The sequence below is a fragment of the Budorcas taxicolor genome, chromosome 19 (genome assembly GCF_023091745.1).
Source record: "Budorcas taxicolor isolate Tak-1 chromosome 19, Takin1.1, whole genome shotgun sequence".
In the NCBI taxonomy this organism is placed as follows: Eukaryota; Metazoa; Chordata; class Mammalia; order Artiodactyla; family Bovidae; genus Budorcas; species Budorcas taxicolor.
The window spans coordinates 24,541,960-24,559,384 of record NC_068928.1 but is presented as its reverse complement, the minus strand read 5'-3'; the positions used below and the strand labels follow the sequence as shown (position 1 = coordinate 24,559,384).

Here is a 17,425-nt window from a genome sequence, read left to right as displayed (position 1 = left end):
TCTGTGTTATTAGTCTGTGTCTTACAATATGCCTTGTTTCTGACTGGTTGTTATTCTAGAGTGATTCTTTTGGAATGACTTATTCTTTGTTTCTTTCAGGAGAGCAGAAAAGGGTGGTATCACCTTTTATCTGATATTACTTCCTATGTTAGCTTTGAAATGGGTCAATTTTTAGTTAGCAATCTGGGTGGCCACAGGCTTTCTGTTTCCACTGATGAGCATTCTAGTTTTCATTTTTTCATAGTGCTAGCTTCAGGCTCTCTCGCTTTCTCTCTTTCCTTTGATCAGGGAAACCTCTCCAATTGACTCTTCAGGCCTGTGATGTCAAGGGAAAAGAAGAGAAGTCAGGACCTGAAAACCTCCTTGCTGAGCCATGGACGAGGGACGGTGAGTGGTGGACCTGCGGGGTTTCAGTGAGTGGAGACGGCCACTAGAGGCCCTGTGGAACCGCACTGTGGTCTTTGAAACTTTCAGGACGTGCAGTCTTCACTGCCGGTGTGCTTCAGTTGGCATGAGTGGTTCCTGAACCGTTTGTGTGATTTCTTTACTACAGTGTTGCCATCTGCTAGGTGTCAGTCACCTGTAACAACTTAAAAGTACTTGAATGTTCACATTATACTTTAGGGAGGGGACCACTAGGATGTTATACAGACAGGTCAAAGGAGAACTCATTAAGAACTCATGGAGACCAATAAGAATGCTAACATGAATCTACAGATAGCTGCAAAATTGGTTAGTCTTCATAAGGAATAATCAGCTGTGTTCCTTTAGACACAATTTTTATTTCTGTGGACAAGAATCATTTGCATTACTGTCATATTGTACAATTTATAGAATTATCAAGTAGCTCAGAGACAATGAAAGGTGGAGAGAACTCAAAAGAGTGGGTTAAATAAACACTTTGGGGAGGCTTCCCAGGTGGCTCGGTGGTAAAGGATCTGCCTGCCAACGCGGGAGACGTGGGCTCAGTCTCTGGGTTGGGAAGATCCCCTGGAGGAGGAAATGGTAATCCATTCCAGTATTCTTGCCAGGAGAATCCCATGCACAGAGGAGCCTGGTGGGCTACAGTCCATGGGATTGTAAAGAGTCAATGACTGAGGACACTTTCCAACACACACATTCTTTCCTTGCCCATTTTGAAGACTCGGTCTTTCCCGACAGCATCTGAGAAGCTGATTCCTCTCGGCCTTTCAGTCTGCGTGCCTCTGACAGCCCAGCCAAACATCAGTCGTGGCTTCAGGAAGGGTTCAGAAAGATGCTTAACTGTCTAGTCTTTTGTCTCTTTGAATTAAAGTCACAATCTTTATCAACTTTTAATTTCTTTCTTGTTGCCTCAGAGCAGGGTTGCCTGTATAGTTGAAAAGATTGTGCTCTGACGAAGTTATACCTGGCCCATTATCTGTTACCTGGTGGTTGATCAGCGGGGTTGCATCTGCCCAGAGAGGAATTCTTTTTCTAATTTTTATGAGAGGACCAGATGGGCTAGATGCCTCTGCCTCAAAGGATATGCCTTGGTTTTGTTGGTCTTAGTTCTCAGGGTTATTACAGATGTATCAGTCATCCTAATGTTAGTCTTTCTTTTCTGTAGGTTTTCTTACAGAGACTGGGAAAACCAGAGCAAGCACTATTTTTTCTACAGGAACTGAATCTGCCTTCCAAGTTACTCAGATCAGAGTTATGGTAATTCTTCTGCTGTCTTCTTTCAGAAATGTCACTACTAGTTTTAAAAATAGGGTTGCATTGCAGAAGTCCATGTCACTGGCTTTTCATTGATTTTAGTGGTTTTTCTGTGTCAGGCCTGTAGCAGACACAGGGGCACAAGGATGAATAGATTTTAAGTCTGTGAATGGTGTAAGTGTAAGGATCAAAAACGGTGAGGAATCCTTTCTTGGGAAGCAACTTTCTTACTTTTCCAGGATTTAATGTATTTGAAATTTCTCTTTGTTGGTTTCATTTTTGCTTTAAGCTCTTTGAATTTGACCACATTATATGGGAACAGAATGGCCACAAAATTCTGGCCCCTTCAACGTTCTTTATTTAGACCTCTGTTTCCAGGTTCGACGTGGTGGCATTGGTGCCCAGTGTGGCTTGGTGTTTGCTTACAATTCATCTTCTGATAAATTTCATGCGGAAGAACACTTCAAAAGATTTGAAAAATATGACAAATGGAAGCTTCAGGAGTTCAGGCAATTTGTAAAAAGCAGGTAAGGAACAGAATAAACATCTTTCTAGTTAATAAGATAATGCACATTCTCTTACTGGTGACATATTTTCTTTATAGAAGAGTTGCTACTAACCTGTCTTTAGTAGCCAGGAACACCCATTGCTTTCTGGCAGCATGTGTGAAGACATGCATTTTAGTTTGTTCATAGACTTTTACTTGGTCTGTTTCGTGACCAGGTATATGGATCTTCAAAATGGCTGGGTAATGATATCCATGTGAGTTGTGGGCAGCCTGAGGTCTTTAGTCTTATCTAGCCCCTGGGAAGTGTACCCCAGCCCCAACTTCCTTCCTCCTGTTTTTGTGCTTTTATTGAAAATAATTATTAAGTACCTATGATTTGCTCGGCCTGCTGCTAGGCACCAAAGATGCCTTGCACTCATGAGCAAGTTGGCACAGTCTCTGCTCTACAGAGCCTGCTCAGAAGACAGATGGTAAAGCCTGCAGAGTCACTGTGCTGTCCAGGCAAGGTGGGTAGGGGGGATCAGGTGTTCTAGGAGCGCAGGCAGAGCACCTGACCTGATCAGGGAAGGCTTCCTGGAGGAAGTGTTGAATATGGAGGAGTTAAAGTTAATTAACCCCTTGAAGTAGTGGAAGAAGAATGTCCTGAGCAAAGAGCAGAACAGAGTTGAGAACTCAGAGGTGGAGTCTGGCCTACTCAAGGGACTGGCGAGCCACACCTTGTTGAGGTGTACGGTGAGGCAGAGAATGGGGTGAGGTGACGCTGGAGAGAGGAAAGGGTCAGGTCATTAAAGGCCTTTTGTCTCTGTTTCAGAGTTGAGACTTTATCCTGAAAGCAGTGGGGGCAGGGGAAGGGAGTCGGTGGGGATTGTGCTATCCAGAAGTTTCAGGAAGAACGAGGAGATCGCATGTGTGGTTTGGAAGTACTACTCTGGAGCCTGCTGTGTGAGGCAGGGCTGGAGAAGAGTGAACAGGGGGCAGGGTGCAATGGGTAAAGCTGTTGCTGTCACCTTGGGGGCCAGAGTATGGGTGACATCACCCAGAGCTGCGACAAGAGCAATGGAGAGGTGTGGACCGACTGCAGACATGCTGGAAGGTAGAACCACCAGGACTCTGTGTGTGTATGTTAGTCACTCAGTTGTGTCCGACTCTTTGTGACCCCATGGACTGTAGCCGGCCAGGGAAACAGCAGGACCTGGTGAGTGACTAAATGTAGAGCAGGAGAGGAGCGAAAGCACAGGTGTCTACGAGTCCTGGGTTTTGCCTTGGCAGGGGGGACATTGGTAGTGCCTTTTTCTGAGATAGAACATACTTCAGGGAGTACAGGTTTGTGAGAAGATGATGAGCTCAGTTTTGGCCCTGTTGGCTTTGAGGCTATAGGATACCTCCGAGATGTCCCGCAGCTAGTTGGATAAGCAGGTCAGGAGCCTGGAAGAGACTTTGTCTTGAGGGCATAGAGAGCAGAAACATTTCAGCAACGGTTTAAAATGAATTCAAAGAGATCATTCTGGAGGAGCATGTGTCCTGGGAAGAGCACAGAGAGGTCAACATGCTGAGAGGCACCAGTATTTCAGGGGCAACAGAGAAAGGCTGATAAAAGTGGCCAGAGAAGCAGCAGGAAAGCCAACGGAAAGTCGTGGTTAGAGAGGCAGGGAGTGGGCAGCCCTGTTGGAGGTCACCCAGGAATTAGTAAGATAAGCCTAGATGCAGTAAGCTAAGTCTGTTGGACTTAGCTGCAGAGGGCATCGGTGACCTCCTGGGCAGTGTTACCTCCCTTAGCAGTAGTAGCAAACTCACAGAGCTGAGCCTGAGATTTGCTCTTTTTGCTCCTGTATTTCATAGGTAATGGGGTGCTGGAGATTTTCCTGTCACCCAGTACTGTACTTGCCTGGAGAATTCCGTGGACAGAGGAGCCTGGTAGGCTAAAGTCCATGGGGTCGTAAAGAGTCAGACACGACTGAGTGACTAACACAGAGTACTCTACTCCTGGGCTTTCATGGACTTATGAACCACAGAGAATTGTGTCAAATGTGGATTCTGATTCGATGGTTCTGCGTGGGGCCTGAGACCTTCATTTCTAACAAGCTCCCAGGCGACTCTGGTGCTCCCTGACCATGGATCACACATGAAATAGCAAGGTTCTAGACAAACTTCCTCTCTCCTCTGGGCTTCCTATGGTGGTATCTCTGACAAATGCTTATTCAGCCTCCCTGGAATGTCCTTAGTGGTGGAGCACTCACTGCATCTCAGTGATGAGGACTCGTTCAATTGAAATCTTGCAGCTGTAATCTCAACTCAATGGTCCGAATTCCAGCCCTCTAAATGAAGCATCTCTCTCCCATCATGCATACATGCTTTTTTAAAAATGCTTTTCTTTTAAAATAATGATCAGAGATTACACTGCTTTTAAGTAGCTGTGTCCCACTCTTGGCACATATTAATATAGGTCTTTTTCCCTAAACCTGCTGTTAAACAAGATCTTCCACATCTTATATAGGATGATTTTTTTTTTTAACCTAAATACAGGTTTATTCACAGGTTTAGTCCCTTGCTGATTTTAGCTCCTGGTTCCAGTCTGAGCTACTCTGAAATCCTCATTTACTTGGCCTACATAAAATATCGGTCCCTCTCCAGTTTGGAGATCAAAATGTTAACAAGACACACATCTGTCTTTTTGCCCTTTTTATTTCCCTGCCCTCTTATCAGACGTCAGTTAGTCAGTATGCTCTGGGACCAGCTTTGGGCTTGCTATACATACTTAAGGGCTATACATATTCAGCTTTGTTTTTTCCACCCTGCCTATGAATTGATATAGTAAGCAAGGTTGCTTCTACCCCTCTCTGACACCCTGCCAGCTCTTTATATCTCACAGATTTCCTTGATGACTCCCAGAGTGAATTAAAAAGTCTTCAAACACTCAATACTGATAAGAGTCATTGACACAATTTTGGGCTTAGATGGAATACCACTGGTTTTAGGCTTAACTATGTCATGAGTGTTTCATGCTTAGAATGACATGGTCAGAAGAGAACGTTTTTTCTTTCTCTGTTATAGAACTTATTCTGGGTCCTTTGTTTTTTTCCTTCCTGTTGTTGTAAATCCCTGTGTTTGTTTATCTTAATCCATACAGAATTATGCATGTGTTGGCTAGCCTGTTAGCTGTAGCACAGACTAAATAAAGTTTTAGGAATGTTACTTGAAAAGACTGCCATTTTCTCCTTCTCAGATATTTTATTCCTAAAAAGGAAGTACCATTCATGTATCCAGCTTTTAAAAAGAAATGGTACACAGTTGTGCTTCTTCAGCTTTTGGGTTGAAATGCTTTCCTGTAAGGACTTCTTAAGGAATAAGAAAAAATCCTGAGGCCTGTGAAGGCTGAAGTTTTCCTTTTTTGGAGCTCCAGGATCCAAAAGCTCCCCAGCTTTTACCCTTCAGCTGTTGCAAGTATGAAGCTCAAGCCAGTCATGGATATTTTAGCCAGTCCTGGGGAAAGAAAACTGAACCTGCCTCTCCTTTGACTCTTTCCAGAAACACATACCAGCTGTTGTGTAGGACTTTATTCCTGAATAGCTCATTTTAGATACCTTGACTTCAGGTCTCATTCTTCAGATAATCCAGTTATCCAGAGAAGCAAACTTTCTCCTGAATTCTCAGGTCATATTTGGGGCTAATAATAGTTCCCATCATTCAGATAAGGAAGCTGAGAAGTGGGGAGGAAGTTACCAGCACCTCCCTTGTATACTCAGGCACCAAGTGGCGCACCCCAGCCTGTTGTTAACAGACAGGCCATCTAAACAAGTTAAATGCCATGTAAAGTGAAAGTGAAGTGAAAGTGGCTCAGTCATGTCCAACTCTTTGTGACCCCATGGACTGTATAGTCCATGGAATTCTCCAGGCCAGACCACTGGAGTGGGTAGCCTTTCCCTTCTCCAGGGGATCTTCCCAACCCAGGGATCAAACCCAGGTCTCCCACACTGCAGGCAGATTCTTTACCAGGTGAGCCACAAGGGAAGCCCAAGTTCCATGTAAGTGGTGCCTTATTTGTTAGACTCTTGAGAAGATGAGAAATAGGGAGAAAGTTTTGTGAGTACCTTTGTGTTTACAGGATCGGTTGCTCGTCTGATATCCTTGGTGAAGATGATCCCATTGGCTGGTTTGAGCTGGAAGAAGAGTGGGATGAAGCAGATGTCAAGTTGCAGCAGTGCAGAGTTGCCAAAGTAAGCATCAGTGAATTGTGGCCTTCACGTACCTCCCCTCTCCTCCCCTCCTTTTGTCTGTTTTTGTTTTTTTTCTTTAGATATTTATTCATTTGCCTGGGCCAGGTCTTAGTTGCAGCATGCAGGAACTTTGAGTTGTGGCATGTAGGATCTAGTTCCCTGATTAGGGATTGAACCTTCGCCCCCTGCATTGGGAGCACAGGGTCTTAGCCACTGGACCACCAGGAAGTCCCATCCCCTCCTTTTGTCTTTAAGTGTTTATTGAGTGGTCATTGTGTGCCAGACCTATGCCAGCACCGGTGCCCTGGAGGTGAATCAGACATGATCATGACCCTCAAGGGCTTCAGAGTCTAGTGGGAGACACAGACATATGAGACACTGCGATTGGGCTGATAAAGAGACATACAGGGTGTTGTAGCCCAGAGGAAAATGTTTACCCAGTCTGGAATTCACCAGGGAAGGCATCCCAGGAAAGTTGGCGTGATGCCAAGCATTGAAAGTTGATTACGCTGCCTTCTTCAGCCAGGCTGAGAGGTGTGGAGAAGGGCATCTCAGGCTGAGAGAACAGTTAAGTCCCCAGGCATAAGTGCAAGAGAGATGTCTTCCTGTAGCTGTGAAAGAAACAGTGATTATCTGACTACTTAATTTTTTGTAACCTCCATTGTAAATCTTAGTAAGAAGCTCAAATAAAAGAAATAACTGTCTTTAGGGTTTATACATAGTAGCTGCTCAGTAAATATTTATGCAACTGAGTAGTGGATTCTGAAAGATCCTCAACAAAGGAACTTTCACTACAATAAGCAAAGATAGAAGTTGGGCTTTGAAAATGGCTTTAGCTTTGCGAAGACAAGGCTGTGTCCTAGGCTCCCAGCATGTAGGTTTCCTGTAATTGGAGGGTTTTGAGGTGATCCGTTAGGGCAGTCGTGGACTGTTTTCACTGTATAGCTGTTTTCTGTCTCAGAATGACTGTGCTGGGACTTCTCTGGTGGTCCAGTGGTGAAGACTTCTCCTTCCCATGCAGGGTTTGTGGGTTCAGTCCCTGGTTGGGGAGCTAAGATGCCACATGCCTCCTGGCTAAGAAAAAAAAAACAAAAACAGAAGCAGTATTATAACAGTTCAATAAAGACTTTAAAAATGGCCCACATTTTAAAAAGAGAAAACTTCAAACAAGAAACCAAAATGACTGAGCCACAGAGCAGACATCTTTCCCTAATTTATCCTGTCTTATCCTGTTTTTGCCTTGAAGAGGAAGTAATGCCATTTTTCATATTGTGATCTTTCCCAGAACCTGACTCCAGCATTTGTATTGTCTCTTTCCTGTTTGCTATAGATTCTAGACTTACACTTGGTGTCCCCAGTGCTAGGTGTCGTGAGACCTCATTAATCATGAAAGTCACAAGGAGACCTGCCCAGAATGACCTTCACCTCCCTCTCATCAGTACCTGGAGCTTCTGAGTCCTTCTCATCACGTCTTTCTTGTTCTTTCCAGTATTTGATGGTGAAGTTCCTCTGCACCCGCCAGGAGTCGGCAGAGCGCTTGGGAGTACAAGGCTTGAGCATTAGTGGGTACCTCCGGCCCGCGAGAGCAGAAGCTGAACAGAGCATTGTCTGTGCTCACTGCAGAAAGGGCACGGAGGAGAGTGTTTGCGGGGCCACACTGCTCCTCAAGACCCTTCAGTTCATCCAGCAGCTCGCCCACGACCTGGTAACGTTTACTCAGTTGTTAAACCTCATTCCTTTGGGAAAAGTAAATGGTGTGTTTGGGGGAAGGAACACCATCCCATGAAACCTGACCCTGCTGAGGCCATGCAGTTTGAATGAGGATGGCAGGTGTCACTGCTGTGTTGATGTTGGGATTTCAAGGGGAGTGCGGTATGGGGCGTTGATGGCATCAGTAAGTGGAAGATGAAGTGGCCTGTGATCACCTTCTTGAGGTTTCCTGGAATAGACCTGCACAGAGATCTTAAAGATGCCCAGCTGTGGTTGCCAGGGGTCACTGGGGAGCCAAAGCACATTTATGGGATTTATGTCTTCTATAAGTCCTAGAAGTACTCCTGAAGTATAGGTGAGTTCTGTCTCTTTATTTGAACTCCCGAAATAATAACAGGATTTTTTAAAAGTTGACTTACAGTATTAGCTTTAAGTGTACAACATAGTTATTTGATATTTTTATAGGTTACACTCCATGCAAAGTTATTATAAACCATTGGCTATATTCCCTGATATATATTATATTCTTATAACTTAAAATTGATGTTATACTTGATAGTTTGCACCTCTTAATCCCCTTCACCTATTTTGCCCTTCCCCTCACTCCTCTTCTCGCTGGTAACTAGTTTCCTTCTATGTATCTGTGAATCTGTTTCTGTTCTATTATATTTGTTTGTTTCATTTTTAGATTCCACATATAAGTGAAAGCTTACAGTATTTGTCTTTTTCTGTCTGACTTACTTCACTGGAGTAACACACTCCAGGTCCATCCATGCTGTTACAAAATTTTGTTCTGTTTATGGCTGACTAATACTCCACGGTGTGTGTCTATGTATATATACGTCAGATCTTCTTGATATGTTCATCCGTTGACGGACAGTTAGGTTGGTTCCGCATCTTGGCTATTGTCAGTAATGCTGCTGTGAACGTTGTGTTTTCAATACCAGCTTTTACAGTCACTAATAAAAGCACAGTGACAACCCACTCAAAGATTTTTGCAGTTGTCACCATAGAGAATGTGGCTTATGTCTCAGGAATCTGATGGAGCCTCTCGTGTGTGGGATGCACAGTGTATCCTCTTCACCTTCGTTCTGCTTCGTGGCACACTCAGAGACTGATAACTCCATTTCTACGTGCATTGTTTGGTGTTTGGAGCTCTCCTGTCACAGCAGAAAACAGCAGATGAGAGAGAGGCGCTTAGATGTAGCAAGAGCGTTTACAGCAGGATTGATCTTTCAGCCTGTGCTCAGGGAAGGATGAAAACAAGCTGCAGTACGATCCTGGACAGTAGTCATCACCAAGTAAAGCTTCCCTCATGTCCCCGGTGTCATATCTGTGAAGTCAGGGAGCTTTCACAGGGATGTGTGTGTGTGTGTTACATGTATATATACACACACATGCATGTATACACACACATGCATGTACACACACACACACATACACATATTTTATAGTTTCACACCCAAAAATAGTTGTCCACAGATTGTCACTTAAGGGTCACATCAGTTAATGTTGGGATTTTCACACAAGGAGCTACCTTACCCCTTAATAATGGGAAGTAAATGAGCCGTTAATGATATTTTTCAAAATGCATTTTTCCGTTTTATTTTTTCTGGTCTTTATTATTTTTTAGGTACAACAGAAAGAAAGTGGATTAAAATACAAATCTTTTCTGGACTTTGCGGGTCTTGACTTGCAGATCTTCTGGAATTTTTACAGTAAATTAAAGCAAAAGTAAGTCGGAATCTATTACAAGAGGATAGTCATGTGGAGCTTCCCTCGTGGCTCAGATGATAAAGACGATAGCCATATAGACACAGCTGAAAGCTCTTGAGTCTTGCTATTCTAAATGAGCAGTTGGGCTTTTTTTTGCCCCCCAGGATTTTTTACTTCCTACTAGTTTATCTTGTTCTGATTTGAGAAATTTGGTTATTGTTGAAAATAATATCTTACATTTCTGTAAAATACGTCATTTGGGTAGTGTTTTTGCAAGCATTTTGCCCTTTATATTACCTTGTAAAAGCCAGGTCAAGTATTACAGTGTCTTCATGTTTACTGCTGATGAAACAGAGTCAGAAATGCATTTCTTTGCCACAGAGTAGGCAGTCAGACAAGGTCTGTGTCTTCAGACTCCATACCTCGTACACTGTTCTTTCCTTTCCACCTTTCTGCCTCTCAATTGGTATTTTTACTGAGCCTGATGCCTAGTGGGGAGAGTCCTTTGTAGATAGCTATGGGACTGCGAGGGAAAAGCAGCTGGCCCTTTTGCTCTCTGATGGTCTTTGTCTTTCTGTAGCCCCAGGGAAGAGTGCATCTGTGCCCAAACTCTGCTTCTGCAGCTCCTCCAGAGCTGCTTCTCAGTGCTGCAAGGGGATGCTCCTGCCGCCGCTGAGGACGCCAAGGCTCCAAGCCCGCGCCCTAGGCCAGTGGAGGCTGCCAAGGAGCTCTACGCGCACCTGTGCAATGGTAGGATTGGGGTTCCTCTTCACTGGGACCCTGTTCTGGTGGCCTGCAGGGCCTCTCTCTGTAGAGAACCGGGGTTTCTTTGATCATGCAAACCCAGTAAAAGGTCTGTGTCTTTGGAAAATGAGCTTCCTCAGTCTTCTTTGAATCATTGTTTGGAGCTCAGGGTTTAGTCCTCCTCAATGCCTTCCTCCTGGTTTCTGGCTTGTAGTTGTGTTATACTGAGAGTAATTCTTATCACACTCTCCAGTCTTTTTGCCTTTTCATACTGTTCGTAGGGTTCTCCAGGTAAGAACACTGGCGTTGTTTCCATTTCCTTCTCCAGTGGAGAATGAGATGGTTAGATAGTGTCACGGACTCAACGGACATGAATTTGAGCAAACTCCAACAGACAGTGGAGGACAGAGGAGTCTGGCATGCTACAGTCCATGGGGTCGCAAAGAGTCAGACACGACTTAGTGACGGAATAACAACAACATTCAATCTTTACTTCAGCTAAGACACAGGGATAAGGCTGATAGATTGAAGGGGGAAAATGGTGATGTTGATTGAGAATAAGACGTGATTATCTGGTTATTTTTAAGGCTTTGCAAGTTGTGTCTCAAAAGAACAGAGAAATAATAAAAGAAAAACTGGAACATAGAGTCTTTATTTTTGTTAAATGTAAACAAAAAAATAATTTCTTTACACTGCCTAGTTTGTGCAGAGGTATTTCTTTGTTCTAGTAGTGAGTTTATGGGCTAAAGCAAATATATATATTGTAAGTGAATAGATGGGCTATATTAAAGCTGATTGTTCATTTTTATCAGTGGTGGATAGGTTGGATGGAGACTCTGTGCCCATGGAAATACTAAAACAAGAAGTCAGGAATACCCTTCTCAATGGGGCTGCCATCTTCTTTCCTGATCGACTTACCCGGCGGAATCATCTCTTCACCATGATGGTAATTATTTATGTTAAAAGTGGAGATTCCACTCTTGACTTATCTTGGCATGAAACTTAGTAGTTTTTGTTTTCTCTGATATCCTCTCAGTTTCAGTTTCCCAAAGGTTTATTTAATTCTTGCTGTATGCAGACTTTTGTGTGGGACACAGGTATCTAAGGACATAGCACTATACTCAAGATGGGGATGACAGATAATCCCAACCTCCATTTCAGAACCTGTTGGATCACAAGGGGAGGGTTTAGTCTCCTTCATCTTTATGACATGCCTACAACCAAATGTTCTTTTTAACAGTTTAACTTTTTATTATGGGAAAATCTAAATATAGAACTAGGCTAAATAATACATATCAGTCCCTCCAACCCCTCAAATGTACTCATCACCTAGATTTAGTAATTACAAACTCAAGCTAAACTTGTTTCACCCATTATATACCTCACATACTCCTCTCCCCACACCATTATTATATCAAAGTAAATCCCTGACGTATTCGTTAATATTTCAGTTTATATCTATAAAGAAAATACAATTAAGTTTTAATCCTCAGCTGCATCCTCTCACCCAAAATCATGATTGAGCTGGAGTTATCCTAGGAATGAAAGGATGGTTTAACATTAGAAAATCAGTCAATGAAATCAGAGAGGAAAAAATCATATTGACAACTACAGAAGATACTTTACTAGGATTTAATTCTGGTAATGACTAAAACAACAAAACCTGTACAAACGCCCCTAATCTGGTGGAGGGCATGTACCTAAAACCTACAAAAATCAACGTACTGGTCTTTGGATCACTTACTCATCACTTTCAAGAACGAGCTATAAGCCAAGGGTGCTTACTGTCACTGCTTCTCCTGATATAGTATTAGAAGGCCTAGCCACTGCTGTAGGGCAAGGAAAAGAAACTTTAAAAATAACAGAAAGAATGAAACATACAATCATTATTAGTCTGTTTAGACAAGCAACTAAATGGAATTACTGAGAAGAGCTGATGAAGCAAACGAGATGCAGCATTTTAAAAAGGCATTTCTGTATGTAACAGCTACTTAGCACATGCAACAGAAGTGCCCTGTCAGATGTATAAAGCCCTGTAGAAACAAAAGAGGGAGTAAAAGAAGCATAAAATGTGGTCCCTGTTGCCAAATGACTGCAGTACAGTTGGGGACACTGCTGCAAGGAAGAACTGACCCCAAGTTGCAATAGGCGTTTTAGAGGAGAGTTCTGTGAAGTGGTTGAGGAAGGTTTCAGAGAGGAGAGAGGATCTTTGGTTGTTTTCAGCTGTCTATAAAACGTGCATATCAGCTTGAGGGATCAGGTGTGTTTTTTTTTCTTCCAGTTTTACTGAGATATAATTGACATACAGCATTGTATAAGTTTAAGATATACAACATAAAGATTTGACTTATGTACGTCATGAAATAATTATCACAATAAGTTGAATCAACATCTATCATCTCATAGAGATACAAGATCAAGGAAATAGAAAAAAGTTTTCTCCTTGTGATGAGAACTCCTAGGATTTACTCTCTCGTCCACTTTGATATGTAACATACAGCAGTGTTGATCACACTTGTCATATTGTACTCTACACCCCCAGTACTTACCTGTGTTATGACTGAAAGTTCATACCATTTGACTACTTTCTTCCAATTCTCCGCATCCCTGCCTCCACCCTCTTTTTCTATGAGTCTCTTTGTTTTTGAAGTATAATCAACCTACAACACTACATTACTTCCTGTTATACAACATAGTGATTCAGTATCTCTATACATTTCAAAATGATCACCATGCTGTCTGTGACTTGTCACCATATGAGAATATTATTGAGTTATTGACTGTATTCCCCACACTGCTTTTCATACCTGTGACTAATTCGCAGCTGGAAGTCTGTAGTCTTAATCTCGATAATCTATTTCTTTCCTCCTTCCACCCCTCTCAGCTCTGGGAACCACTGGTTTGCTTTTGTATCTATAACTTTGTCTCTGTCTCATTATGTTTGTTCACTTGTTTTTTTTAGATTCCACATATAAGGGAAATCATACAATATTTGTCTTTCTCTGTATGACTCATGTCACTTAGCATAATACCCTCAAGGTTCATCCATGTTGTCACAAATGCAAGATTTTATGGCTAATATTCATACATACATATATGTATGATGTATGTAAGCAACCTAAGTGCCCATCAATGATCAGATAAAGAAGATGTGAAATATACATACATTTGGGCTCCAAAATCACTGCAGATGGTGACTGCAGCCATGAAATTAAAAGACGCTTACTCCTTCAAAGAAAAGTTATGACCAACCTAGACAGCATATTGAAAAGCAGAGACATTACTTTGCCGACTAAGGTCCGTCTAGTCAAGGCTATGGTTTTATGACTTCCCTGGTGGCTCAGATGGTAAAGCGTCTGTCTACGATGCGGGAGACCTGGGTTCGATCCCTGGGTTGGGAAGATCCCTTGGAGAAGGAAATGGCAATCCACTCCAGTACTATTGCCTGGAAAATCCCATGGACAGAGGAGCCTGGTAGGCTACAGTCCATGGGGACTCGCAAAGAGTTGGACACGACTGAGCGACTTCACGTTCGTTCACATGATGTATGTATCGGTTCAGTTCAGTCGCTTAGTCGTGTCCGACTCTTTGCGACCCCATGAATCGCAGCACGCCAGGCCTCCCTGTCCATCACCAACTCCCAGAGTTCACCCAAATTCGTGTCCATCGAGTCAGTGATGCCATCCAGCCATCTCATCCTCTGTCGTCCCCTTTTCCTCCTGCCCCCAACCCCTCCCAGCATCAGAGTCTTTTCCAATGAGTCAACTCTTCGCATGAGGTGGCCAAAGTACTGGAGTTTCAGCTTTAGCATCATTCTTTCCAAAGAAATCCCAGGGCTGATCTCCTTCAGAATGGACTGGTTGGATCTCCTTGCAGTCCAAGGGACTCTCAGGAGTCTTCTCCAACACCACAGTTCAAAAGCATCAATTCTTCGGCACTCAGCCTTCTTCACAGTCCAACTCTCACATCCATACATGACCACAGGAAAAACCATAGCCTTGACTAGACGGACCTTAGTTGGCAAAGTAATGTCTCTGCTTTTCAATATGCTGTCTAGGTTGGTCATAACTTTTCTTTGAAGGAGTAAGCGTCTTTTAATTTCATGGCTGCAGTCACCATCTGCAGTGATTTTGGAGCCCAAATGTATGTATATTTCACATCTTCTTTATCTGATCATTGATGGGCACTTAGGTTGGTTACATATCTCAGCTTTTGTGAACAATGCTGCAATGAATATTGGGATGCATATATCTTTTCTCATTAGTGTTTTTGTTTTTTCTGGATAAATACTGAGGAGTGGAATTACTGGATGACGTGGTAGTTCTGTTTTTAATTTTTTGAGAACTTTCAAAAGCTGTTACTGTTTTCCCTAATGGCTGCACCAGTTATATTCCTACCAATAATGCATGAGGTTCCTTTTGAATCAGTTTTCACGTTGTGAGTATAGCAGCTGACAGCATCAGCTGACATGATCCATTGGATTGTGGGCGAGTCTCTGTCCTATTTGTTTGCTGGAAGCGTTTACCAGGCAGCTGAGCAAATTTTTCTTTTTTTTTTGCTAGCCTGAGTCCCACACAGAGAAATAGAAAGAGGATGCACGACCTTTTGAATGACATTGTTGTCTGTTAGTAGAGAAGCTCATTAAGTTTTCCTTTGTCCATCTATCTTAAGGGCTGTATTTTTTCTCTCTTCTCATGCAGATGAATTAAACTGCTATCCTTTGTGACCATATCTTCTCTCTCCCACCCTCTAATGCCAGGCAGGGCCTTGGGTCTTAAATTCTCTGGAAATCGCCCCCCACCATGCCTTGCTAGCAGTAGATGTTCAATACGTTTATTGAATTAAGAAGAGAAAAAAAAAAACTCTACAAAGTAACCCAGAGCCTCATCAGGGAGTGTGATTTCTGTAACTGTCACCATTGGCTATTTGGACTTACACAGAGAAAGCTTAGATCCTGTTTTTAAAAAAAATAGGAAGCTCATAAAAAATGCTCTCCATCTCTGGCCCCTCTTCTCAGGATGGCATGCCCAGTGATGAAAGTATACATCTTTTGGAAGTCACCTTCCTAAACATTTGCATCAGGCTTTCCTGCAGGAAAGCTTCAGCATGTCAGCTTCAGCAGTGAACAGAAGTAAACCTGCCTGCCCTCTTTTGTTTAGGCAGGGAGTTCTGCTCCCTCTTAGCACTAGGCCAGGTCTCAGTCCGGCCCATGAGGTGGTCTGCCGACCCCAGCGTTCATCGTGTTTGGGAACAGTGGGCCATGGTATTTTGTTCTGCTCAGGTGCTCTGGAACATCCATGGAGCAGATTTCCTGAATGTGCAGTTTCTTGTTTTCTAGAAGCATGTCACCGAGCAGGAACGCAAGCAGTCCATGCAGCTCACTTTCCGCTCCCTCTGCACGTATTTTAGGTGAGTTTATAATTCTTCTCAACTGTCCGATACTACAGATCTTCACAACGTTGTCTTCCTGAGCTCTCCCTTCCTTTCAGGTGCTTCTGGAGTAACCATGTGCTTCCCTCACTCAGCCAGGTTGCTAGAATGAGGTATCACTGGCCTTCGACGTGACTAAAATAGTGGTAGAAAGATAGTCTTGTCAAGAGCTTGCTCCAAATCCCAGTCACTGTAAGACGATTTAGAGTGGAGCTCACTGGGAGTCTCCTTGAACACTTCAGTTTCTACGTAATTTTTGAAGACAAAAATAGAAACCGCAGGAGTTTGGTCTAAAAACCCAACAACGTGAAAGCCCAACTACAGAGGCACAGAGCGGTAGTTCAGCAAACAGTGTGCTGGGAGCGGTGACGTGGAGACTGCTACCTGCTTTGACTACCAGGGAAGCTTATGGGTCTATAGGTTGCATTATTGGAGGAATGAAGTCTTGAAGGAGGGAGGGGATTAAAGCCTGAGCTGTCTGCAGGTAGACTGTGCCTTGTATGGACACCAGGCTTAGAGAATTCTATAAGATGTCTTCAGAATCAAGTATCAAGAATGATGAAAGGACCTGGGGCTCATGTGAAGAGCCTTTAAAGATGCAGGGAATATTTAGCCTGGATTGTCAAATTAGCAGTCATGAAATTAGGTGTATTTCCTGTTGGTAGCCAAGGTGATTTATTCATCATGTTTATTCCCTGGCATCTTTTCTAAGGACTCGAAGATTTATGGGCCTGTGCTTACATAAGGACTTGTGGATGGACAGTGGCACGGACGCCACTGGAACCCTGACCCTTTTCTGACTCAAACCCCTCACATGCCATAGAACTGACACTGAAAACTTGCTGGGTTCTCATTTGAGGTAGAAAGCTTGAAAATCCCCTTCCTGACACGAGGTGTCATGACTCCTTTGTGTCCTTCCAGTGATAAGGATCCGGGCGGCCTTCTGCTGTTGCCTGAGAAAGGCGAGCTGGCTGACATGGACATCAGCGAAGTGCTGGCGGTCATGAACACCCTGCTGTCTGTTGCCGCTCGAGAGGTAACCAGTGCCGCTCCATTTCCTCGGCTTCTTTAGAGACAGGGAGGAGCAGTCATGGCTCCTTCCGCTTTAGCCCTCGTTTTTGGTGTGACTGTAACTCCATGCCTGTGAGCACAGAGCTTCCCCGCCTGCCTTTGCTCCAAGTCAACTAAGGGGACGATTTGCCCCGAACAAGTGAGGGGACGCTTCCCTGCCTCTTGGCAGTCGGCCAGCAATAAATACCCAAACGTGCCCATAAAGACTCCCTTTGAAGAAGAATGGGTACTTACCCACCAGTGCCCTGGTGTCAGTCAGTGAACCCAGCACAGAGTCATGTATTTATGGTGTGAATTCTGTGGGAAATCACTTATAACTTTTTTTAAAATTTATGATTACTTTGCACATCTGCAG

General features: G+C 43.4%; 1 protein-coding gene across 2 annotated transcripts in view; it reads left to right on the top strand.

Annotated features, from left to right (window-relative positions):
* Positions 1 to 17,425, top strand: part of ZZEF1 (zinc finger ZZ-type and EF-hand domain containing 1) — a 93,343-nt gene that overhangs the window by 22,125 nt on the left and 53,793 nt on the right. For both annotated transcript variants that reach the window (XM_052657065.1, XM_052657066.1), the window contains 10 exons: positions 289 to 387; positions 1,589 to 1,680; positions 2,056 to 2,204; positions 6,288 to 6,399; positions 7,889 to 8,104; positions 9,743 to 9,843; positions 10,406 to 10,575; positions 11,382 to 11,515; positions 15,908 to 15,978; positions 16,921 to 17,035. In XM_052657065.1, coding sequence (XP_052513025.1) covers positions 289 to 387; positions 1,589 to 1,680; positions 2,056 to 2,204; positions 6,288 to 6,399; positions 7,889 to 8,104; positions 9,743 to 9,843; positions 10,406 to 10,575; positions 11,382 to 11,515; positions 15,908 to 15,978; positions 16,921 to 17,035 — 1,259 coding nt within the window. The remainder of the gene's footprint in view (positions 1 to 288; positions 388 to 1,588; positions 1,681 to 2,055; positions 2,205 to 6,287; positions 6,400 to 7,888; positions 8,105 to 9,742; positions 9,844 to 10,405; positions 10,576 to 11,381; positions 11,516 to 15,907; positions 15,979 to 16,920; positions 17,036 to 17,425) is intronic.